The sequence below is a fragment of the Hippopotamus amphibius genome, chromosome 6 (genome assembly GCF_030028045.1).
Source record: "Hippopotamus amphibius kiboko isolate mHipAmp2 chromosome 6, mHipAmp2.hap2, whole genome shotgun sequence".
Taxonomy (NCBI): domain Eukaryota; kingdom Metazoa; phylum Chordata; class Mammalia; order Artiodactyla; family Hippopotamidae; genus Hippopotamus; species Hippopotamus amphibius.
The window spans coordinates 25,366,326-25,392,196 of NC_080191.1; the positions used below are offsets into that span (position 1 = coordinate 25,366,326).

The following is a 25,871-nucleotide window of genomic DNA, read 5'->3' on the forward strand; positions in this document are numbered from 1 at the left end:
GAAACAACTCAAAAACAAAGCACAGAAATGTTTGTTGGTAATTTTAAAAAAATAAGATGATGGTCAGAAGTTAGGGTATAGAAGATTGGAGAGTTTGTGGGAAGGCTATTATCCTATTTTATGTTGTGGGGAGTTAAAATATGATGGAACAACAAGTAGAGCTTGAAGTGCAATATTTAAAAAGTGACCAGTAAAAGAATAAAATTAAATATAACTATAAATGTTGTAAAGAGGAAGGAGAAGGATAATAAAGGGTAATGTGAATTAAGTAAATCCTCATTTCGTAGTAGGAAGTCAGTGGATGTTGTCTAAAGCTTATGAACGGAGAACTTAGAGTTGTGAATGTATATTATCAGAAGAGCTAAGAACAAATAGCTAAAGATGGTGACCTTTGAGTACAGGACTGAAGAGGGGCGTGTATGGGGCTAGAACCTTTTGTTGTCGTTGTTTTCTTCCAGCTTTATTGAGATATAATTGACATACAGCACTGTATAAGTTTAAGGTGTACAGCATAATGATTTGACTTATATCCATCAGGAAGTGATTATTACAGTAAGTTTAGTGAATATCCATCGTCTCATATAGATACGAAATTAAAGAAATAGAAAAGAAAGTTTTCTCCTTGTGATAAGAACTCTTAGAATTTACTCTCTTAACTTTCATATATAACATACAGCAGTGTTAGATTTATCTTATTGTACATTACATCCCTAGTATATATTTATCTTATAACTGGAAATTTATACCTTTTAACTGCCTTCATCCAATTCCCCATCCCCTACTCCCTGCCTCTGTTAACTACTAATCTGATTGTTTTTCTATGACTTTGTTTGTTTTGAAGTATAATTGACCTAAAACACTGTGTTAGTTCCTGGTGCACAAGGTAGTAGTTCGTTATTTCTGTACATTTAAAATGATCACCACAGTAAGTCTAGTTATACGTCACCATACGAAGATATTATGTAGCTGTTGACTGTGTTTCCCACACTGTACATTTCTTACCCATGGCTCATTTGTTTTCCAACTGCAAGTTTGTACCTCTTAATCTCCCTCACCCATTTCTTTCCTCTTCCCACCCCCCATCCCTCTGATAACCACCTGTTTTTTCTCTGTATCTGTAACCCTGTTTCTGTTTTATGTTTGTTCATTTGTTTTGTATTTTAGATTCCACATGTATGTGAAATCATACAGGATTTGTCTTGCTAGCTGACTTATTTCACCTAGCGTAGTACCTTCTAGGTCCAAGATTTCATTCTTTTTTATGACTAATATTCCACTAGATAAATCAATAGATTGATCAATCGATGTATATATCACATCTTCTTTATCCACTTATCTATTTTTGGGCATGTAGGTTGCTTCCATATCTTGGCTACAATGAGTAAATAATGCTACAGTGAACTGAACGTAGGGGTGCGTATATCTTTTCTAATTAGTATTTTTGACCATGTCCATGTTTGATGAAAGCATTTTTTAAAGTACAGTGATAGCAAAAAGCTGTGGCTGGATACTGTTGCATATCTCACTTTCACCCCCAAATCTCGAAGATATACGGTAATTCTTCAAGCCTGAAGTCATCTTTCTTCCTTGTTATTCCTGCTCACCACTCCTTCTAAACTTCCTGTGTCCTGCTCTTATACCTGGGTAGCATGGAGCCTTTTAGCTTTACAACCTGCAGTTAGCCTGTGTCACACTGTATGTTATATCATCAGTGGAAATTCTTAGCTATCTTTCACTGAAATGCCAGGATAGTAAGTTTCTACAAAACAAAACAGATTCAATGCACAATGCGGGTGTATGTTAGTAAGTGAAACAGTATATCTGCTGCTTAGAAAATGGCTTGCCAGGATTTTATACCAAGATTTCACTATAAAAATCTTGCAGAGTATATTGATTGTCCAAAACATTCGCAATTTTATGGAAGCACATTTAAAAAATTTCTGATATATTTCTATTACGCTTACCTTAAATTTTTATTAAATTCACATTTTTTGGGTGGTAGTGTACTAGATTGGCTTGAACATGGCCAGATTGTGACCAGATTGTTTCAGAAATATTTGTTTTTAAGAATAGTTCATTAGAGGAATGCCAGCTATAATCCAAATCTTCTGTCTTTAGATATGAGCACATTTGAAATTGTTACTTAGATCTTTCCCTGCCACTTCCCCCAGATAGTCGGGGGTTAGAGAGATGGCTGTCAGAACTATCTTCCAAATTTCCGGTTGAAGAAAGCACATCTTTAGCAAACAGTCGTCTCTGTTGTTAATCAGCTAAATGTATTCATTGACTAAGAACTTGAGATAGGTAGATTTAGATCAACAGGAGCAAGTAATAGTGATTAAGCACATTTGATGTGCACAGAGCAGACTCTGACATCATGGATGAAGACCTAAGAGAGTTCTTTTTTAGCACTAACTTTCAGAGCGACTGGAAAGAGTCATTTTGAACCATAACCTGAAGGGGGAAGTTGAGATGGAGTGAGAGTCTCCACTCCATAACCATACTTAATAGCAAGCATTTTGGTCACTCATTCATTCATCCTGCCATCCACCCGTCCGGTGTGCGAGCACCCACTGTAAGGCTGTGGTTGAATAGCGGGGGGATGCTAAGCAGCTAAACGTGACGTTTGTTTATCCCTGTCATCGCCTGACCTCATGTCATCTCCCGGAGTCAGATCGTATCATCTTTTCCTTACCCATCATATATTCCGTAAGCATCTGACTTCCTTGATGGCTTAGATAATCATAGTGATGATGGTACTTCTCTCACAGGCTAGTTATGAGTATTCAGAGAGATGATGTGTAAAGTGCTTTGCGTAGGGCCTGACACTTAGAAAACAGTAAGTGAACATTTGGTTTTTTATTCTTGCTGCCATTGACAAGCAGGAACTATGTGGCAGACATTATGGTGCATTGAGTATTTTTACATAAACATGTCTGCATCATCAGGATTCCCCAGGTAGGATCACCCCAAATTATACTGCTCCTGTAAGCTCTGTATTTTTTCATAGAGGGCAATGGCAGTTTATGGTCCCAGGGCACACCCAGCTTTGCTCAGAAAATGTCCTTCACTGACTTGTTCGTACCGAGAGTGAGCAAGCTTTTCTGAAGCTGGCAAGAGAGGTCCTGGTAAACAAGTGTTCTTTCTTCTGTCAGACTGCTGGGTGGTCACTGACTACATCAACAGACAGGGGCTCAGTCACTTCCTCTGTAAATTGAGGTCCCTGAGCAGTGAACAACGATTTCTGGGTAACAGCCATCTCCTTAGTAAGTTGCCCAGTTCACTGGCAGATTTTCTAGGCCACCTTGCTGTTCTGCACAACTTGTTCCTGACCTAGAAGACAGCAGACACGTGGCCAGTAGGTGATGGTATATGTGGAGACAGGCCTTGCCTTTCCTGGTGGATTACATGTAACTGTGCTCACCCTTGGGGAAATGATCGCTCTGTTCATGCCCTGCTTCATTCAGGCAGCTTATTTTAAAGAGCCCCCCTTCTTCTCTTTGGCCCACACATAAGAACCAGGTGAGTCTCTTTTATCTAATTGTGAGCCACATTCCTTAACCAGAATGGGGGGCTTTTTCTTCTAATAGACTAACTCCTGAGGTCACAAAATCCCCCAGAATCTTCCATGATTGTCCCTCATAGCCATCAATGGGAAAAAAATTCTGCAAGAATAGAAACAGCATAAAATTGGATGAAGTTCTTTAGCGGTCTCTGGCTATAGGGTTTATCAGTGTGAGCACTGTTGTCATTTTGAACTGGATAATTCCTTGTTATGGGAGCTCTTCTGTGCATTTTAGGATGTTTGGCAGTATCTCTCCACTGGATGCCAGTTACAGCACATCCCCTACCCAACAGAATGTGTCCCAACATTGGCAGACATCTCAGGGGGGTTGGCGGGGAGGAGGATGGGGGAGAAAAATCACCCCCAGTTGAGAACCACTGCTGTAATGTAATTAGAGGCCTCTTTCCATAGAAGACAGAATCTCTAGTTGTTCCTTATACATAGATAGAGTCTATCACATACCTCTGTTATATTTTTCCTTCTGGAAGGACTGTGTTCTAGAAATGCCTGTTTCTTTTTTCCTTTTTCCTGCAAGTTGTGAATCTGGTCTTTGAGGCTAGCTCCTCATGCAAAACCACCAGGTAATGGAAAAGACACTGAACTGTCATCAGAAGACTGGATCTTATCCCCACATTGCCATTATGAGTCTTGATCTTGAGCAAATCCCTCAGCTACTCTGAACCTTAGTTTACCCCCCTGTCAAAGAGGCTGTGGATGTGAGAGAAGTGTGTGTATGAAGACATCTTTAAAAACTTTTTAAAAGGCGCCCAGGTCATTCTCCAGTAATCTGAACGAGAGCTTTTTGGCAAAATGTCTGACTCTGGGACTGGGGTATTCAGTATACGAGCCTGGAGCGTCTTGTAGTACCAGAAAGTAGGGAAGTGGTCCAAAAGGAAAAAAAAATGATAATGATGGAGTATGTCAAAGGGACCCAGGAATCAAATAATAGAGCTCCCAGTGGCCAAAGCTGGAACCGTTTAAGGACAAAAGAAGTGGTACTGGATTATAACCCAAAGACCCAAAGTGTAAAATAAATATCAACGAGTCTGTTGATATAAATAAATGCTTGAACAAATAAATAAATGGAGAGAAGAGACTACTTTCCTATGCAAATGAGTTCCAGGTAATTTTTGCAGACGCTTCACCCTCAAGGAGACAAAGCATCACTCCCCACTCCTTAACTGCGGGCTGCGCATAGAGACTTCCTTCCAAAGAGTGCAGTATGGAAAAGGGGGAAAGAGGGTAACTTCACCGTGGAGAAACCTGACAAGCACTGTCTCAGCCAGGTGATCAAGATCAGTGTGCACAGTGACAGGTCATGTGCAAGTATGTACCCTCGATATGGTGTGAGAATGGCACCTGTCCTCTGGGCTCTTTCTCCTCAAAACCCATAACCTCAGACAAATCTCAGTTGAGGGACATTCTCCCGAATACCTGACCAGTACACCTCAAGACTGTCATGGTCATCAGAAACAAGGGAAGTCTGAGAAACTGGTACAGCCCAGAGGGGGCCAGGGAGACATGGTGGCTAATGTAATATGGGATCCTGGATGGGGTCCTGGAACAGAAAAAAAGACATTAAATAAAAACTAAGGAAATTTAAATAAAGTATGGGCTTTAGTAGTAATAGTGTATCAGTATTTGTTCATTAATTGTGAAAAATGTATCATAATATTTTAAAGTGTTAATAATAGGGGAAACTGAGTGTAAGGGATGGGAATTGCCTGTATTATCTTTGCAGTTTTTCTGTAGATCTAAATTTATTCTGAAGTTTAAAGTTTATTATAAAAAGTATATGTAAGTAGAGTTAAGGCACTACTATAAACAATGGTTGTTTTATCCAGAAGGATATTATCAGGCTCTAGTATATGATTTCCTTAGTTTTAAGAGTCTGTTCATGGAGTCTCTCCCTGACGTCCTTCTCACAGTGATGTTTAATGTCCTCATCAGTCATACTTCTGTATCACATAACAGTCTTCACCATGCTGGCATAAATCCTGTGGTAGAACAGGTTTACTTTCTGTTGTGAGGAAATCCACATGCGCTCCCTCCTTCCCTCACCTTGTCAGAGATACAGCTGCCTTTGCAGCGTATAGGCTCTTTTCACCAAGGTCTGGAAGCTGTTTGGTTTCTGTTTTGTCGAAGGGGAATGGAAAAAGTAGGTCTGTGGCAGCGCCCCTTTACAGCTGTGGGCTGAAGCACAGACCTGCCCAGCAGGTGATGCACCTGCATGTGTGCCGCATAAGAGTGGAAGGTGGGGAGATCCTTCTGGATGGTGCAACCTTGGAGAGACACTGTATTACACGAGTAAAAAGTTTAATGTGGGTGCTGGTTTCTCTGTGATGTTCTCACCTTTCTGGCTATAGCCATGGTACTTAACTGTATAATTGGAAGTTACTCCTCCATCTTTATTTCAGTGAACAGTATTGTTTATTCATTCTGGGCATATAGCACTGTATAGAGGTGTATATATGAATGTGGTTCATTATAAATACTGGTTTCAACATTACTCCATTATAGAGAGAACGCTGTTCTGTCATCTCTTAGTATTAAATAATTGATCTATAAGTTTCCCTAATATGACCACGACTTACAAAATCACCCCAGTGATGCTTTTTGGTTTCAAGCACCTCAATGAGCTGAACCTGTGCTATAGTCACATTTACTGCTGATTAAAAAAAAATTGTTTAACATAAAAATAACAACATAAACAGCAAGTGCTTATACCCCTCTCTAAAGCACCCTCATCATTTAGGTTTGTTTGTCACCCATCCCACCCATGAAGCAGGGAAGGTAACACGTGGCTGCCATCTGACAGGTGAGGACAAGGACACACAGCTGAGATGCAGGTGTAAAGCCTGAGCCACCTGATTTTGGGCAAAGTGTTTCCCCTACGAGCCCACGTTGCAGCCTTGGTGTGGTTTCGCGATTATAATTATGACTTTTGCTTTTTTAAATGCCCTATTTCTGGACCAGATCATGTTTGCTTGCTATTTTGATCCAAATGCCACACCGTAGCTTTATGCAGCCACGGCTGATAATTTTAGGAATCATGGACTGAAGTTGACCTAGAGGAGTGCTGACCAATAGTACTTCCCCAGTGATGAAATGTTCTGTGTCTGTGCTGTCCAGTGTGGCAGCCACTAGCCACATGTTGCTGTCAGGCACTTGAAATGTGGCTAGGTTGTTGCAAAAATTGACGTTTAAAGTTTATTTAACTTTAGTTAATTTAACTTTAAATAGCCACGTGTGGCTAATAACCATATTAGACAACACAGGTCTAGACAGTATAGGAATCCTCCATTATGGTGCAGGCTTCTCTTGTTTGTTAGCTCTTGCAGTTGCTTGCGCACATTTGGCCATTCTTTTAGAGAAAAATTAATTTTTGAGAAACTTTTTTTTCTTGTGCTTGGGATGTTTGGAATATATAACCATTGGCAGAACAAAGTTCCTACTAAATTTTGACCCATTAAAGTTGAAAATTATGAGATCTTAAATCAACCCTAAAAAGTAGAAGTCACTGAGTTTTATTTAGTTCCCCATACTCTTGGGGGAAATGAGGAGAGAGTGATCCCATATGTCCATGATTCTACCTTTAAGAGTCTGAACCTTTAGAAAATTATTATTGGCAAGAGGTTTATTTCTTAAATTCTAAAAACAAAGAACTGTTTCTTTTACAGATACAGATCTGTTATTTGATGCCTGCAAAGCTCAGTGACACTTCAAATCAGGATTGAGTGATATTTACAGAGCCAGACAAAAATCCAGTGACATGATGTTTCCATTAAGCTAAGAATGGAATTCTGAGATTATAGTCTGGAAAGGGGAAACTGTGGTTTACAAATTCAAAATGCATTGCAGATAAATGTTAAAATATTAAAACAATAACAGCTGTTTTCATTACTACTGTTGAATTGAACAAGTAAATTCAGAAGCTCTGTAGAAAAAATTAGAGTGACAGTTCTTATGATTTGGGAGATTGGGATTGCCATATATACATTACTAATAAGAAAAAAGATACCAAATTGTACACTCTAAAAGAAAAAAAGAAAGAAAGAAAGAAAAAGGAAAGAAGGAAGGAAGGAAGAAAGAAGGAAGGAAGGAAGGAAGGAAAGAAAGAAAGAAGGAAAGAAAGGAGTGACAGTTCTTGATTACTTAACAGTTCCTTGACTGGAAATTCTCAAAGAGTGAGGAAAGTACAAAGGTAACAAGGTAACAGATATTATTAGGAGTAATATAAAATGTCAAAATCTGGGGTCCTATCTTATTAGAAATTTTTTTCCTTATAACATGGCTTTTGACTTCTTAATACAGTGCTTTTTAATTAAGTTTAATAGACAATTATCTCCCACAGATTATGATATTAGAAAAACATTTTGTGTGTTGGGAGACAAAATAGTAAAGTTAATCTAAGATGTTATTTAATGAAAATTTAGACAAACTAATTTAGCAAATGCTTGCTTTTCTGTACTGAACAGTCTTATAGTGTTGGGTTATATAGATTTTCATTTGATGTGACTCTTGAATTTCTGATTTAGCACTTATTTCTACTCAATTCCTTGGGTTAATTTTAATGGTCATGAAAATATTGTGTCAGTTTTTTATAATTGCTATTGCTAAATACCATTAAACATGAATGTATTTTCAGCTAATAGAACCAATTCCAGTCCCCTAGAAGCCCTCCTCATTCTCCCTTCCAGCCAATATCCCTTGCCTGGAGGGATATCTAACACCATAGATTAATTTTGCCTGATTTTTAATTTTATGTACATAGAATTAGGCTGTATGTATGTTCTTATGTGTGGCTTCTTTTCTTCTTTTCCTCAGCATTATGTTTCTGTAATTCATCCCTGTTGTTGAATGTAACAGTAATTCATTCTTTTTCATTACTGTACAGTATACAATTATATGGCTCTGCCACAGTTTATCTGTTCTACATAATTGGTAGACACTCGGATAAATTTAAATTGGGGACTGTTAGAAAATACTGCTTCATGAGCATCATATACGTGTATTTTGTGTGCCCGTTTACATGCTCCTGTTAGATCTATCTCTAGAAGTGGAATTGCTGCATTATAGGATGAGTGTGTGTGTTCGGTTTTGGTAGATCTACCAAGCAATTTTCCAGAATAGTTGTACAGTGTGGGAGAGTTCCAGATACCTTATATTCTCAAAATCCTCACCAGTACGTGATCCTGTCAGGGTTGGTGGGACCACTTAATATCTATAATGATAATCTCAATTTTAACTTTTGGAAAAAGCCAGTAGGGACCAGCTGGCTCAATAGTTTTAGGCTACAGATACACCTAGATTTTCTCTCTCTCTCTCTCTCTCTCTCTCTCTCACACACACACACACACACACACACCCCATCATCATCGTCATCGGGCACACCCACTTCCAGCTTTCCATAGGTCCATCCAGAAGACACCTTGAAGGCAATGGTGTTTGGTCCTGCGGGGAAACAGTTGGATGAGAGAGGATGATGCACTGATGTGAGCCTACAGGCTTTTGGCTGAGTAAGAAATACTTGAGGAGTTAATAATACTCGAATTTGCCAAGTGCTCTCCAGGTGGGCTTGGTGAATTTTTGTAATAAAGTAATTTGACATAATTCGCCCTCAATTCACCCAATTGGATTCAACAAACTTTTTTTTTTTTTTTTGGTGAGTGCTTCATTCCCAACCTTGTATATTACAGAACTGCAAAAGGAATGAAAGATGACGACTAATGAAGATACAAAAAGGTGCTCTGCTTTATTAGTGGACAGGGAAATGCAAGGTGTAATAACGTCATTGTGTGACGATATGCAAGTCATCCTGTCTGGGCCTCATTTTCATAACTGTACAGAGAGGAGGTGGGGTTTTGTGGCCCCCAAGGTTATCGCCCCAATTCTGTGAGAAACGTTAAATAATAGAGCAGTGGGCCATCCAGCCCTGCTTTTTTCCCTGAAAGTGGCAAAAAGAGACAGTGCCCTGCATCCCCCTCAGTGGAACTTTCGAAGTTTCTTCCAAATATGTTTTGAAGGTAAGTGCCATTTTGATAAGTGAAGCCTTGCATTTTGAACCCTTGCAGAGTAATTTCCTGATGCAGTGTGGCCTGTAGGATGATTCCACAGTTGATTAACTGCCTATCTTTAAGCCAGGGTGACTCACAGAGAGTGTTTACTGTGTGCCAAGCACTGTACAGGTGTTTCACATACATTATTGTGTTTAATCCACACAATAATCTTATTGGGTGGGTTCTATTATCATCATTTCACAGAAAGCCAACAACGTGTCTGAATGGCTGAGACACTTACCCAAGCAAATTGCACAACTGAAACTTGAATCGGGACTGTTTGATTCAGATTCAGGCCACCCAGGGTCACCCAGGACTGCATCCTGTAACGTGCTTATATATGTATATGTGCTCCACCCAGAACTGCTCTGTCTTTTGATGGTTTTTCGGTGCGGATGGAGTAACAACTCTCCTCATATCAGTAGCAACAGCCATTACTTAATGAAGTCATCTACAGGTCACAAATCCCTTTCTCCCGTCCCTCTTCTGCTCTGTAATGATTTAATTTGCTGGCATGAGACATTTAAATTCTTTTTGAAGTTTTAAATGGAGTTCTTATTTGGAAAGAAAAACATTTTCTTTGTCATGGTTTTCAGATAAATGGGATTGTTATTGGGCATCTGTGAGGTCTAGTGCAGTTTCCTTTTCGCTCACATTTTTCTTCATTGAGTGCACATAGCTTATTTGGTGTTTATTGCTAACGTTTGCTAAACACGGCTTGTAAAATATTTGCCAGATTGAATTTTGAATGTTTCCTTCTTGGTTATTGAGTAATTCAGGCTTTCGGCTTCTCTGGGTTTATGTTGACAGCTTCTTTCCTTTAGAAAGAAGTAGTCTGATCATTTGTGTCACGTGCTTTCTTAACAAATTTTTTCTTAGGTCAGAAGAAAGTCAGAATATAATTTTTCATAATGAATAGTTTGATTATAACAGTGTTGTTTTATTTGGGTCTTCTGGGAACTTATAGTATAGGATCCCTGCCTTAATAACTACAACTGTTGTATGCTTATAGCAGGTTTGTTTTGCTTTATTCTGAAAGACGGAAGATATTCACTAAATATACACCAGCAGTCAGATTTGCACTACTGCTCCTAAGAACTTTAGCCTTGAGATTCCATTTAATTAAAATTCATAAGTAAGCCTCATTTAGAGGGATCGGAAATAAAGTTCACCTTTGACTACGGAAGAAATGGTTTATTTCATTAAGCCTCATAATAGTTTATACACACAAGATTTCAAGCAAGTATGTTTAGCATCCTTAAGAGAAAGTTTAATTACATTACCTTTATCGAATGTGTTCTGTGCCCAGAACCTAATCTTTGTAATGCTAATCACTATAATGGCACAAAGAAATTTTATTTATAGAGCTTAAACAGAAGGTAAAAATCTCTTAGGCAATTAATAAACTATACAGAAAAATATATGAATAAGAGTTGGACTATGTGAACTAGAACATAGTAGCTGGCATATTCAAAAGGAGAGAGAAAACTAGAAAAAGTGGAAATTATGTTGACCCCTAAAAGCAGGGTGGAATTTAGAAAAGCAGAGAAGAAATTGGTTTTGAGGTAATGGCTTAAGATTGCTAGCGGGATGGAGAAAGCAGAAAAATATCTTTCTTTCAAAATCTTTAATTTTGTATATATATATTACTGAATTTTTAAGATTTTTTTCATGTTAACCTGGCAGTTTTTTTTATTTTTGGTTTTAGAAGTCTTTCATATTTAAGTACTTTAAAAATGCATATGATTGTCATCTTAATATGATTATATGTTTGATAGTTCAGAAAAATACCCAAGATATGTAAACTTATTATATTAGTCAAATTGGAAGGAGGCAGAGGGAAAGAGATGCAAGGGATCAGGCCAAAGAAGAAAAAAGAGAAATGAGAAGATGAAAGCCCCGCTTAGGGTAGAATAGTCTCTGGAAGCCGGCCGAACCCAGCCTTCTTCAGCTGGGAACCCTGCCCACGCATTCCCACCGTTTTCTGCCTGAGACCCCGCCCACTCCCTGCAGGGGCTGCAAGCTGTGGTACTGAGGCTGGGACAGCTGTGCCCCCAGGCTTTTTCCACTCTGCCTCACAGTGGATTACTGTAGAATGAGGACTGGATTCCCATAATGGATTTTTAAAGTTACGTATGTTCTTTTGGGATCTGAATTGAGCGTAGTGTGTACATGCTAAAATTCTGTCTTGGCATTCTGTTAAGCTGCGTATTCCAGACGAAAAACCACATTAGAAGAAACGTTCTACTCCAGGTTTTTTTGTTTTTTAAAGAATTGTTAAATAACTGAGCATTTGAGTCCTCAGTAGGAGGCAGGTTTCCTTAAGACATTTATGGTAAAGGAACCCTAATGACTGGTGGATGGCTGCTTTGTTCCTGTTATTGTTTCTGATCTCTGTGTGCCTCGAGCTAGAGAAGGCAACTATAACTTTCTTTTAAAGAAATAAGCATTGGCACCTCTCTGAGCCTGCTTTGCCCCAAGCAGTCCTGTTTTAGTTCTGATTTTTTCCAGCTTCTTTTCTTCTGGAGCAGGTGGAGGTTTCAAGTCAGGAAAATATGTGGGCCCACTTCCTCTGGTGAAAACCATTTGCAAGATGGTTTTGTGCCTGGCAAATACATTTTAAAACTATGTTGAGATGACATTTACAGTGCATCCCTTTGAAGCTAGCCCCTAAAACTGGTCCCAGGTTTTACCTGGAGGCATCTTTGATTTGCTGTACCAAGGAAAACACTCCTGTTTCCTCGGTCGTTCATTTGTAAAAGTGTGTTTCGGCAATAGTGCCTTTATTCATCCCAAGCTACAAGCTCTTTAGATTCTTCTGATGATGTCATGGTGTCATCATGTGCGTTTCTTGGATCTTTCTGCTTCCTCTGACCTTAATGAACAAGGGAAAGCATCGCCAGTTGTTAGCGTTCGGCCTGGACGTGCAGTGTCTTGCTGCGGCCTCTGCTGTTACTGCTCTGTTAGCACGCAGAGCCAATGAGCCTGGAGACATTTTATTCAGAGACTAAAAATAAAGCGTATCAGAATCATAAAGGCAGTGGCAAAGGCAGGTTTAGTTTTGTTTTCACAAGATGGCAAAGTGACGAGAACCTCCTCCTGGCTCTGTAGGATAGACTGTTAGAAGACCCAGGCCGGAGAATAACTGAGGGGCAAGAATATCACGGCTGAGGACCCACTGTGATGGAAAAAATACATAGAAGTAATTTTGTGGTCTTTCAGAAAGCAGTTTTATCACAAACGATCTTCTAGTATTCACTCTGCTGAGAGACTACGTAACCTTTAAACAGAATCTCTCAAAAGAGCAATTTCATTCGTCTTGTTGGCACTTTCTAAAACTGTTATGACTGTTGCTTATTGTTACTGTCCTATCATTATAAATACTGTATTTATATCAGGAATCAACAAAGTTTTTCATGGGACCAGATCATAAAGATTATAGGCTTTATGTAGATACTTCTATAACCATCTTAAGATGTAAAAACCTTTCTTAGCTCATGGGCTATGGTTTGCCAACCTCTGGTTTTTATGATTACCTGGTCAATCTTGTTTGGTAGCTTTCCCCTCACACTTGCTTCTACAGTTACTAATCCTCTACTGTTTGCCTGGCGTCAAGAATATAAATGTGAATGTAAAGACGGTTCTTAAAAGGTCTCAGTCTCAGGAAAAAGAAAACTACGTAAATACACTTATTACAAGTGTTTATTATTGTGTAGTGTGACGGATGATGTCCAGAGGTGGTATGACTGGGCGAGGGTGTGGGGAGGTCTCCAACAGACAAGCCACAAACATTCCTAAGCAGCAGAGAGGACAGTGCATTCCAGGAAGGAAGGTAGTATTTATTCCTTAATGTAAGACATTTATTTTGAGTTTTTTGTCTGTCTCAGTATAAAATCTCAGTTCCCAGATAATAGCATGGATAACATCAGCTCAGGGACTACAGAAAACTTCTTTAGATATACTGAGGAAAAGCATATTGTTCAATAATTACAGAGCAAAATAGAGATTCATTCGACTTCTGCTTCTTCTGAACACGTTATTTTTCTTTAACAGACACTGATCACCAGATAAGGTAGATTTAAAACATAGACATTTATGTAAGCAGTGAGGTTACATATCTCACATAACTGCTAAGATTACATATGAGGTTACGTAGGGTTTAGTGGACTAGGATTCTTGAGCACTCTGTTCCCAAATTTATTGCTAACTTTATAGTTTCACACAAAATCTGTGGTCTCTACAAATTCATCTTTAATAGGACAGCATTGAAGTAGCTGATTTCTAAAGCCCCTTCCAGTTCTAGATGCCATGAGTAGAAAAGTAGGCAGAATTCATATTGATACTTTTTTCTCTGCAGAAATCTAATCTGATTTGTCCAGATTTCAAACTCTCACTTATTCAAATTCCAATCAACCACAAAGCCCCTTAACAATCATACTAAGTAAGAGTATACTACATGCAAAAAATAAATAAAAAAGGATTTATGGTATCCTTGAAGTTATTCTACAGTATCCCAATACTGTAACAGTAGAGTGGCAGTACTGCCCAGACTCTGAAAACAGCCTGGTTGCGTTCAAATCCTGGCTCTGCTCTATTCTCTCTCTGCGACTTGGGGCAAGTTCCTTAGCTTCTCTGTATCTCAGTTTCCTCAGCTGCAGAATGGGAATAACATAGGACCTGTCTCACAGGGTTGTTAGAAGGATTAACTACATTAATAGTTGTAAAGGTCTTAGAATTATGTTGGCAAAAATAAGCATTCAAAGTACGTCAGTTATTATCAGTAAAGGTAATTATTATAAATAATCCTTCCGTAATTGATACTAAATCAAAGTCATCAGAATGTTTTAAAATTACTGATGATATCATAGGAAAATTGCTCAAATATGATGCTGAACAGAATACACAGGTAAAAATCTACATGTGGTATACTTAAAAGTCCCATATAATTACATACGAATAGAAAGCACACTGGCAAGAATCACACCAAAATCTTAGTGTGTTGGGTAGCTGAAAAGATAGCTCCTAATGAAGTATGCCTCCCAGAATTTACACCGTTCTATTTTCCTTGAAAATGAAATGGCCCCATGTAATCAATAAAATGCAGCAGAAGTGATGCTATAAGACTTTTATGACAAGGTCATAAGAATCCTTGCAGCTTTTGCCTTAGTGTCTTGGAACACTTGCTTTGGAGGGAAACTCACTGCCGTTTAAGAAGTCCAGCTACCTTGAGACCGTCATGCCCTGGGGAAGCCCAGGCCAACAAAGTGGAGAGATGTTTCTCCAGCCCTCAGTATTCCAGCCATCCCTGCCCAGGTGCCAGACAGTGACATCTGACTGGCATACCCCAAGGTAGACTCGCCCAGCTAAACTCAGTCAAATCTCAGAACTATGAGGTATGATAATATACTGTTGTTTTAAGCCTCTCTGTTTGAGGTGATTTGTTATCCAAAAATAGAAAACCCAATACAGTGAATTTTCTATAGGAAGAATGTGTCATATTTAATAAGAAAAGCAATAATTTAATTTCTTTAAATAATGCTCTTTTCAATGTAGTTTCAGTGTTGAGTGTTTAATGTCTTATATGTTTTTAAGTTTTGTATATTTGGTAATTTTCAGTTAACCTACAAATTAAATTGACAAGAGCAACCATTCTTTAGCCATCCTAAATAAATGTAAATTTATCGGACGTAGGATGTATAGGTGTACAAAATTACAGCGTAGTCCAGGATTTATATTTATTTGTGTAAAAATTCTATATTACCTATTCTAGAGAATCTCCTTTTTTCTAAGATATATCTATAAGATTTCTTTTGACAACAACAAAGGTAGCATATTGGAATGTGTTTTTAATTGGACTGTTCTAACCTGGAAAATCTAAATCTATGGCTCTTAACCTCTTGGGAGTCACATGACCCCAGACCCAGGAATCTGATGGAAATAGAAGGTGTGCACCTGTTCTGCTCCCCAGACACATGCAAATACATTCATAAGCAAAATGTCGTAAACAGTGGTGGGGTTCCATTCACCCACTGAGGCCCAGGTATGTACTTTAGGTTAAGAATTCTGGTTTAGGGCATTACTGTTCCTCAAGCAGTGTTACAGGGCATTACACATAAATCCTGTATTTATGTGTCTGTTACATCAAAGAGAAATTAACACTTTTCTGTTTTATTAAAGTCCATAATTTTCAAATTTTATATTCCAAAATTAAAATGTCTGCCAAAACAATGACCCGAATTAAAATATCACTAATTTAAAACTTTAGTATTTTTTTATTATTAACGTGGGGTAACTGGGCAGGTGGTGTTTTACCAAAAAATAAATAAATAAAAAAGGATCAGTTGTATACTGATATAATAGAGAGATACAGATTTGGGTGGAAAAGTGTAGTAAGAAATAGAGTATTGCCTCATTAAAATAACGGCTTCACTAAATTCTGTGTCCTAGGTGTAGGTGTGACACAGACCTAATAGCTACATAGGGCTTTCCTGTTCATATGGTACACTGTGAGACCAGGTATTAGATAAGTAATGCTTTGTGACTATAATCTTTGTGTGTGTTCCAAAGTTGATTTCTTCCAGGTTAGTCCTAGTTCTGCATACTTTGGCTTTCTTGGTAAGAAAAGATATTTCTGGAGACACTGAGGGCATTTCAACTCAAGTAATTAAGGAAACAGTACATTCTTGTGATAAAATATAATCTTTAAAGTGCATGTTTCTTTGAAGATCAATTTATTTTTTCTGAAGAAGTCTCAAAAGTTTTGAGTTGAGGTTAATGGGGGGTAAACATCTCAAAAGATTTTTTTTCCTGCTTTAATTCACTATGTATTTCAGCAATTGGTTATTATTATCTCAGTTTCTAAGTAACTCACATTGGATGTGGGTGAGAGGTCAGAAGTACTATGCAGAATTTGCCTTTAGTACTTGTTAATTTTGGTTTTCTTTAAGCTGCTCAAAAGATTTATGTTGACATCGCTATACATATATTTATGTTCTGTAAATGTATATACAGTAGAAACCTTGGAGTTATTCTTTGGAGGTGAACAAAAACAATTTAAAGCCTTTTTACTATTACTTCAGATGTTTCTAGAAGCATTTGCAAATGTTTTCTTAATTTATTTTGAATTGTGTGGAGATAATAATTGGAATTGTGACTCCATTCCAAAGCATCTCATTTCAGTTATCTATGGCTCCATAAGAAACCACCACAAAACTTGGTAACTTAAAGCCGCAATTTATTATTGTCACTTATGTTCTGGACTCTCTGAGTGTTTCTCCCTTGGGGTCTCCCTGGTGGTGGAAGTCAGGCGTCAGTGGGGGCGCCGTCACTTTAAGGCGTGACTGGGCTGGATGTCTACAGGGGCTCACTCACAGATCTTGCAGCTGAACTGTCAGCTCTAGGAGCACCAGTGCCTACGTTCTTCCCCTGACTTGCTCCTGACATGGGATCAGCTTCCTAGAGACAGGAAATTGACGTTTCCAGGCCAGTTAAGGGTAATACCTGGAACTAACACAGTGTCACTTGCACCACATTCTGCTAGTCAAAACCGTGAAAGGGCCTGCCCAGATCCAGAGGAATGGAGCAGTAGACTCCAACTCCAGAAACATGCGGTGGGAGATAGAGTTGTGACCATCTTGAGAATTCCCCCTACATTTTTCCTATACTGTAATGTGTATAATAAATTGAACATAGGTTCTATACACAAATCACAGGCAGAAGATGGTGAAAATGTCCCTCCAGTTACAATGAGTGTTACTGAAAATTAACTCTGCTTCTAGACTTCCTCAAAAATCATATAACCAATATAGTTAGTGGCAAAACCTAGATTTCAAATTTAGGCCAGTCTAACTCCAGAACCTGGGCTTTTTCTGCTTTACCTACAAAATGACTGGTCTTAGGACTGATGAAAATGAATGGAAAGTAATACTGTGGAAAATATTCCATCCCATCTTCACCCTCACATATACCCTTCCCTTACAAAGAAAGTGAAAATAATTTTTTAAAACGTAAGACCTTGTTGGTTTAGATCCATTTTAACATAAGACATAGGTTTGAGAATTTTCATCAGGTTTAAACATGCTTAATCAGGTTTTGCATTTCTAGCCAAAATAGTGAGGATCAAGTTTTTCTAGGGGGGAAAAAAACGTTTTCAGAAAGCTCTCTGGTTTTGTAAGGGTATTCTATAGCAGTATTTCTCAAAGTGTGGTCCTTGGACTAACCACCTAAACTGCGAAATGGTTAGAAATGCACAGATTCAGGCCCCGCCCCTAATCTACTTGAATCTGAAACTCTCAAGAGTATTTTAACCACCACTACTCTACAGAAATTCTGTTTTGGGGAGATTGCATACAAGCATACCTTGGAGATATTGTGGATTCCGTTCCAGACCACAGCAATAAAGCAAATATCACAGGAAACCAAGTCACACGAATTTCTTGGTTTCCCAATGCATATAAATGTTTATACTATACTATTATAGTATAGTATACTTATTATACTCCTGTTAAAGAGGAGAAACCCTGTGGAAATGCATGCTCATTGTGACTAAAGAGTTACCTGCTTGTGACATCCCCATGGAAGTGTAGACTCAGGCAATCCTAAGATTAAAAAATGGCCCATATAATCCACCTGTTCCACAGGTTTGCAAGTGTCTTATTGGCCAGATGTGAATCTCTGAAGCCCGGAATCCCATCAGAGATCTCTAGGGTGGGGCACAGGAATTGATGTTTGTTACCAATGCTACACCAGATTCCTGTCGCTCTCAGTTTGGGAATCATGGATTCAGGCATCATAACTTACTTCCTCCCCCAGTTCCCCTATCAGGTCATGTGGACCAAGCCAGTGTCCCTTAGCTGTCAGTGCTCTTGCATTTGAATGTTTAACTTTCATATCCTTTCCCTTCTCTCCAGTCTCCTCTCCCACACAAGCCTTCTCTTTATCAAACAAGGTTCTTCATTCAGTGTTCATGCCCATGTGTGACATCACACATCAGCAGGAGTTAATATGTATTGATTGCCTGTTATGTACAAGGCTATATTTTGGGTAATAAGATACTGTACAATTAGAAATCCCCGCTCTCTGAGAGAATATACAGATAATAATAGCAAAAGTTCTAGTTCTTATAGCTTAAAGCCATAATTCTTAATCCTAACTATACGTTGAAATTACTTGGAGAGCTTTAAAAAAAATATCAGTGTCATCACCCCAGCCCAGACCAATTAAATCAGAATCTTTGGGATAGGTCCCAGGTACAGAGATAGAAGTCAAACACTGTTATTATAAAATTTTATAAATTATGTTTTTCAATACGTTTTACACTTCATTTCTCAATTCTTATTTGTTGTCCCTTTCCAGGCATTATATTTAGCACATAGATACTCGCTTTACTCAATCTGGATATTCTAGATTTCTTTATTTACAAATATATTAGATAGAAAAAAACCATATAGGGACCATAAACAGGAAATCTGTTTTAATACTAAATTTCAGTTTCACCTTTTGCCTTCTGTGAATACACAGAAGAAATTTCGAGCATTTCTAATCTATCATTTATCTTCTTCATCTTTCAGAAACTGTTTCTCCTGGCCAAGAAAAATTATATAGTATATGCATATTTACATAGTATTAATTATGAAATTAATTATATCATCTCTTACAGCAAGTACATTTACACAGTTCATGGCTAAATGTGTTGTTCCATAACCTGTAAAGGTTGTAAATATTTCAACCTCTCCTGAGTTATCTTCTGCAATGGAAGTAACAACAGACCTTAGTTGGAGGCTGATGGTGGAGCTGTTAGCATCCCGGCATCTCTAATCCTCCTGCAAGACAGCTTTGAGAACTGTAGCCACAGATCACAGGAACAGTAGTGATACAGTTAACAAGGAAAATGCTTACTTATTCCGTGATGATAGAAATCGTGATGTGGCACAATTGTCTATTAAACCAAAAAGATATTTTTAACATTCAAGTTGTACTTATATTTTTTACCACAAGAGGTCCCTCAATCCTGAATTATATTTGATACATGCAGGCCATTTTCTGCCTATCAGACTGTTGCAACACTTTGCTATTATTTCCATGACTCGATATTAACCAAATTTTTAATATGGAAGAGTGAAACTTTTATTATTTAGAACTAGTTTTTTAAAAATTTTTCTTCTAGTCTCATCTGGATACAGAAAATACCAGCATCTAAGGATTGAAGAGGGGTGGACAGGCCAGGAAAATGAATTACGTAAAATGGCAGTGATATAGAATTCCTTTGAGGTTAAGTGAAAACACAGGCTGCTTTGTGAGTTGAGGACAAACAAGACCATTCCTTTCTTTCCGCCTTAGGTCTCACTTCCCAGTCTTATCTAGTCAATGTTAATCTATCAGTATAAAAATATAATTAACATGAGTTTTTATCAATAGGGATATAGAAAAGAAGGTACTTTAGATATGATGACTTTGATAGGACATGAATAATAGTTTTTTGTCACAGATAGGTTATATATATATATTACAAATCATATTACTACTTTGACTTTAAATAAACATAAATGTACCTGTGTCTGCCCCTCCACTAATTTGTGTTCACTCATTGAATGATTGCTTCATGCCAAACAGAAGAGCAGACTCCCTACCTTTAGGGAAATAATGTAATAGGCAATTGTCATTCCAATGTAGTATGTTTAACGTAAGTTCCTTTGGTTTAATAGCTTGAATTATTTCAAAAAAATATGGATATTATAGACAACAATACTAAATTATAAACTTCAGAATTGCTCAGGGACTAGATCTTAATTGTTCCCACCACGAAAAAAGAAATAATTATGTGACATGACAGAGGTGTTAGCTAATGCTATAGTAGTAATATATTACTGTTGCAATATATAAATGTCAGATCAACAGTTGTACACCTTAAGCTTACACAGTGTTGTATGCCAGTTATATGAATAAAAATAAATGTTTTAAAAGATGAGTGTGTATTTATATTAATATACCTCTCTATTCCCTTAATGATTTGAGGTTACAAGGGGATGAAAATATATTCCCCAACAACAGTTAGTGATCTTTTATAGCGAGAGCAGCCCATAATCTGGCATAGGATATCTGTTTGTACAGGACTTCTCTTTTTTAGGTTGTTTATTTCACACCAGCTTGTGAACAAAACAAGGACATCCCCATTATTTCCTCAGAGAGTAATTTTGTCCAACTAAACTATTAGTTTGCACTCTTTTAGATTAGGCTTATTAAGAGAAACTAATATTAATCTAGGCAAGAATTTTAAAATACAGTATTTAAATGCATATGCTTTTTTTTTTAAATTGGAAATGGAATGGTAGCTTTTTAACAGTAATTTATATTTTGACCACTAGATGGCACTAAGTACACGTAGCTAAGGAAAAAAGCCTTTTCTCAGCAGTTGCTTCTGAATACAGATACTTAAGTATATTCAGCATTATATACTACAAATCTTTTGTTATCTGGCTCATAATATTACTGTTGCTACAAAAGCTGTGTTTTTCTGGGTGAAATAATCTTACATATGACTGCCTCAGATAGGTTCTAGGAGAGATGCAACTTTTGCCATTGCTTTGATCAAATTATTCTGTTTTTAGTTATTATATTACTTTTTTCTCTTTCTTAAATTAGTCCTTTCCTACGAGTACCTTCTTTTCCCTGAAAAACAGGAGATATATTTTAATCTTTTCCAAGGGCCTTTACATAACTTCTGGGATATTAAGAGATCCTAGAACACATGTTCTCTGTAGGGCAGAATATAAGAGCACAAACTGTGTTCTTGGTGTTCTGATGTCTGAATATTATTCTCATTTTATACATATTCTTTTTTTTGTTAAGTAATCTTTGTGGCCTGGTTATGAATAATTCTTACATTGTATTATTTTCTGAATAAAGAAGTCGTAGGCTGCAAATAATAAATATCCTTAATGTGTAAGCTAGTACTAAATTGGATTGTTTTACGTGACCAGGACATGGGAAGGAATTACCGTATTAGGTTAGACTGGTAGAGACTCACATTCCCTGAGCACCCAGCATGTGCCTTTTTTTTAGCAGTTAAGGAAAGTAAGAACTCAGGTTCTCTTTATTTGCCTACTAGCGCTATCATGCCCAAAGAACAATATTTCTAAAGTGCTTTATGAATCTGGGAGCATTTCAACCAAATCTGCAATTGTCTGCTTCATGCCAAAGACGTGTACCTGCTGCATTATCTGAATATGTATTTGTTTGTTATTTGTATTCAGCAAGTATCTGTTGAATGATTGAAAGAATGTTTATTAATTGACATTGCAAATGCAGTAAGGTTTTCTCTGATTCGAAAATGCTGATGTGTTTATCATGTTATCTGTTTTAACACTTTATGAGTCCTTGTCAAACAACCAAAAAATATTTTCAACTGACATTTTCAGTCAGTATATTTTTAAATAAAGAACAAGAAGTATTCTTAAGAAGCAGTTAGTAAAGGTGTTGTTGCTAGGTTGTTAGAACCTAGTTTTTATCCTTTTAATGTTATTTTAATTTCAAGAGAGAGCTTGTTTGAGAATACACTGTCAAAAAATTTTTAAAGAAAAATCTCGATATTTTTATTTTTCAGAAAACTGTGGAATTTATTTTCCAGAAATAAAAAGAGATCCAGGCAGATATTTACACACTTGTCCAGAATCTGTAAAAAAGTGGCTTCAACAGCTAAGGAATGCTGGGAAAATTCTTATGTTAATTACCAGTTCTCACAGTGATTACTGTAGACTCCTCTGTGAATATATCCTTGGGTAAGTGATGAGTCATTTCATTTTCATGGTCTTATAAAATGCTGACACCAAATTAGACCAGTGCTTTTTCAAAAGTGCTCGGCCATGACCATATCCTTACGTGAAACAATGCTGAGTGACAGGTGGTGGTTTCTTGTAACAGCCCTCAACGTCTGCTAACATCAGCACACGTCAGGTACGTTTTAGCAAAGCTGTGTTACCAGGGCTGTGTGCTCGTAGCTGATGGTCTGGGCTTTCAATTTTCTGAAAGGTGGATGGACCACACATCCTTCAGGCAGTCCTCCATGAATTTGGTTTCTCAATTTTGGGTAATTATTAAGGGACACTGAGTTGTAGATTATACTCCCTGGCACTTACCTGGAGTACAGCCCCCTGCAGCCATTTCCGTGTGGAGCCAGGTACTTCGGCATTTACACAGCCAGGGGTGGGATTGACATCTGTGAACATCGAGTGTAAATGCATAGACTTAAAATAAGATAGACGTGGCCTCAAGCCCTGCCTTGCAGCTCACGCCGTGACCTGGGGTAGGTTCTATGACCTCTCTAAGCCTGAATTTTACCATCTTAAAAATGGGACAGTAATAGGTGTGAAGGGAAGTTTAAATAGCACAATACAGGTAAAGTATTAGGCAGAGTAGCTGGAAGTTTCAGAAAGTGTTACTACTTATCTGTGGCATTCTTATGGGCAGTGACGGGGAATATCCGTGGTCAGAGCTAGAGTCTAAAATGGGCTATTAGATTTCCCCTGATGTTTCCTCAGATTTTAGCAGATACTGTACTGAGTTGCCGTGAGTGTGAAGCAAATGTAGCTTCAAAACTGACCTCTTGCCAACCTGTTCCTGATTTCCATGTTCCTCAGCCCATGTGGGTTCAGATGGGTCTGTGGGTCTGTCAGTGGTTTTCTGCTTTCTGATTAATATGTAGGTTTGGGGTCCTTGAAGTGAATTACGGCTGCAGTCTTGGATGCCTTGGAAAGTGCCTTTTATGGAGGATGTGTGTCCTGGTAGTGGGACTGTGCTTCAGAGTAAACACTTGGGAGTCTTAATGTATTTTTTTTCATTAGCATAGATTACTGGAATTTTTCTTCATATCTTAATTCCTCTGTAGTGTAGTTTTGCTGTGTAAAAGTATTCTGGAATGTTGGGTAAATATTATCTCCCCATTGTAATAGTGAGTCTGTCAGAAGCAAGGACTATCTTTCCTTTGCTGTCCCAAATAATCCTTAATATAGTATTAAATACAGACTAAAAACAATTATTATTATATAAAAATTACTGTATTATAATACTACCCTAATTTTCAAAATAAGGTATCTTGACATTTTGAATACTCTGAAATATATCACCTGACTCGATGTAATGCTGGCTTTCTTTAGGTCCCATGTAACACACAAAATTATTAATAACTCTTAATGCTAACAAATCCAGACAAATTTCAGGTCCAAATTTGAAAACATAGCATATGAATATTTTAGATGTTAGAAACTGTTGAATTTACACACTATAACTATTGCCATAGTTAGAAAGCCAGCTTAGAGCCTAGAGTTAATGAGTTAATGTGCTTTTCCCCCCTTATGTGTATACTTCACTGTCACGATGATTAGTGCTTGACCATCTCTATTTCCAATGTAAGGCTCACCTTTAAATGTATAGAAAGCATGTAAAAGTTAATCAAAAGATCAGAAGTGATGCTATGGTCAAATAGACAAAGATTAAGTTCTGTTTTATATGGACCTTCCTAATTCCTTATAATAAATTCATGACAAATTTCATTGCTTTTTAGGAATGATTTTGAAGATCTTTTTGACATTGTGATTACAAATGCATTGAAGCCTGGTTTCTTCTCCCATTTACCAAGTCAGAGGCCTTTCCGGACACTTGGTAAGTTAACATTTTGTATCTTTCCTATTTAAGATTTGTTTATTCACTTACTCAGTAGATACCTGTCGGCTGACAGCTGTGTGCACAATTCTGCGTTAGATGCAACAAGGGGAATAAAAGAGATTCCCCTCATCGGGATGCATAAACCAACACATAAGCAAGTCAGTAAATGCCTGGGATGTGATTATAGGCCATGTTATGTGTCGAGATGGAAATGACTGCCTGGTGAGGTAGAGTAAACCGGGAGGAGTGCCTGGCCAGGGGAGGCCTGTCTGAAAAGGTCATGTGAGGTGACTTGCCAGGCAGGACCTGAGGGATGAGTAATGAGAAGAGCAGAGAAAGTGTGTCCCTGGCAATCAGACAAACAGTTGCAAGGGCGCATTGTGAGGATAGGTTCCTGTGACAGAGAAGGGGCCTGGGATTCTGGCACAGGGTCATGGGCAGAAGGGGGTGAAATTAGAGAGGCAGGCAGCCTCATACACTGTGGAAATGGTTTTGATGTTTGTTCCAAAAGCAACCTGAAGCTATTCAGTTGAGGTATATGAGTGACATAGAGACCTCTTTGGCTGCTGGGTGGGGAATGGATTGGATGTGGGGAAGGACAGAGAGAAAGAGGAAGACCAGACAATTGAGTGTCCCAAGTGCGACATTGCAGTGCTTTGGTCGAGGCAGTGGTACTGGAAATGGAGAGAAGTAGATATATTTAAGATACGTCGTGCAGATGGAAAACTCAAGATTTGGTGATGCTTTAGAAGCAGCAGATGAAAAGGGAGTAATCAAAAATGACTTCCGGTTGCTGATTTTTCTTTTTCTGAAGTGAGTAAATGGGTAAATGGTGGGACCATTTACAGCCATGAGGAGAAATACGGAGGAAAAGTTTGTGCAAGGTGGTTCTTAACGTAAATATTAAGAACTCGTTTTTCAACATATTAATTTTGAAATGACTGTGACTTATCTAATTGGAGCTATCAGTTAGGAAATCATATAAATGAGTCTGGAGTCCAAGAGAACAGGTGTAGTTCCAGGATATAAATTTGGGATTCATCAGCTCATAGAGGAGTATTTAAAGCCATAGGTTACATGTGATCACTTAGAGAATACAGATAGGCAGAAGGCCTAGACCAAGCTCTGACACACTCTGATGTTAAGGATAGAGAAGAAAGAGTGTGATGTAGGAGCAGACAGATTATAGTGGGGGAAATAGGAGAGTACATCATTCATAAACCAGTGGGGAAAGGAGAGAGTGGTCACCTAGGGCAAATGCTACTGCAACGTCATTTGGAAAAGGAAAGAGAAATGTCCATTGGAGGGGACAAGACAGAGATCACTGGTGTCTCAAGCACTGATAGATATAGAACCAAACTGCAGTATCTTGAAGAGTTCATTGGAGGTAGTAGAACCCATGAGTGTAAACAACCCTTTCTAGAATTTTAGCTATGAAGGTAGTCAAATATTGAGGTTTTAGCTGGAAGACAATTTAGGATCAAGGGCATACCGACAGTCCCCAATTTATAGTGGTTCAACTCAGATTTTTTGATTTTATGATGCTGCGAAAGCAATGCACATTCAGTAGAAACTGTACTTATTTGAAT

At 37.9% G+C, this 25,871-nt stretch overlaps 1 protein-coding gene across 2 annotated transcripts in view; it reads left to right on the top strand.

The window, feature by feature from the left end:
* NT5DC1 (5'-nucleotidase domain containing 1) overlaps positions 1–25,871 on the top strand; it is a 118,330-nt gene that overhangs the window by 74,584 nt on the left and 17,875 nt on the right. For both annotated transcript variants that reach the window (XM_057739707.1, XM_057739708.1), the window contains 2 exons: positions 22,226–22,400; positions 24,182–24,279. In XM_057739707.1, the coding sequence (XP_057595690.1) occupies positions 22,226–22,400; positions 24,182–24,279 (273 nt within the window). The remainder of the gene's footprint in view (positions 1–22,225; positions 22,401–24,181; positions 24,280–25,871) is intronic.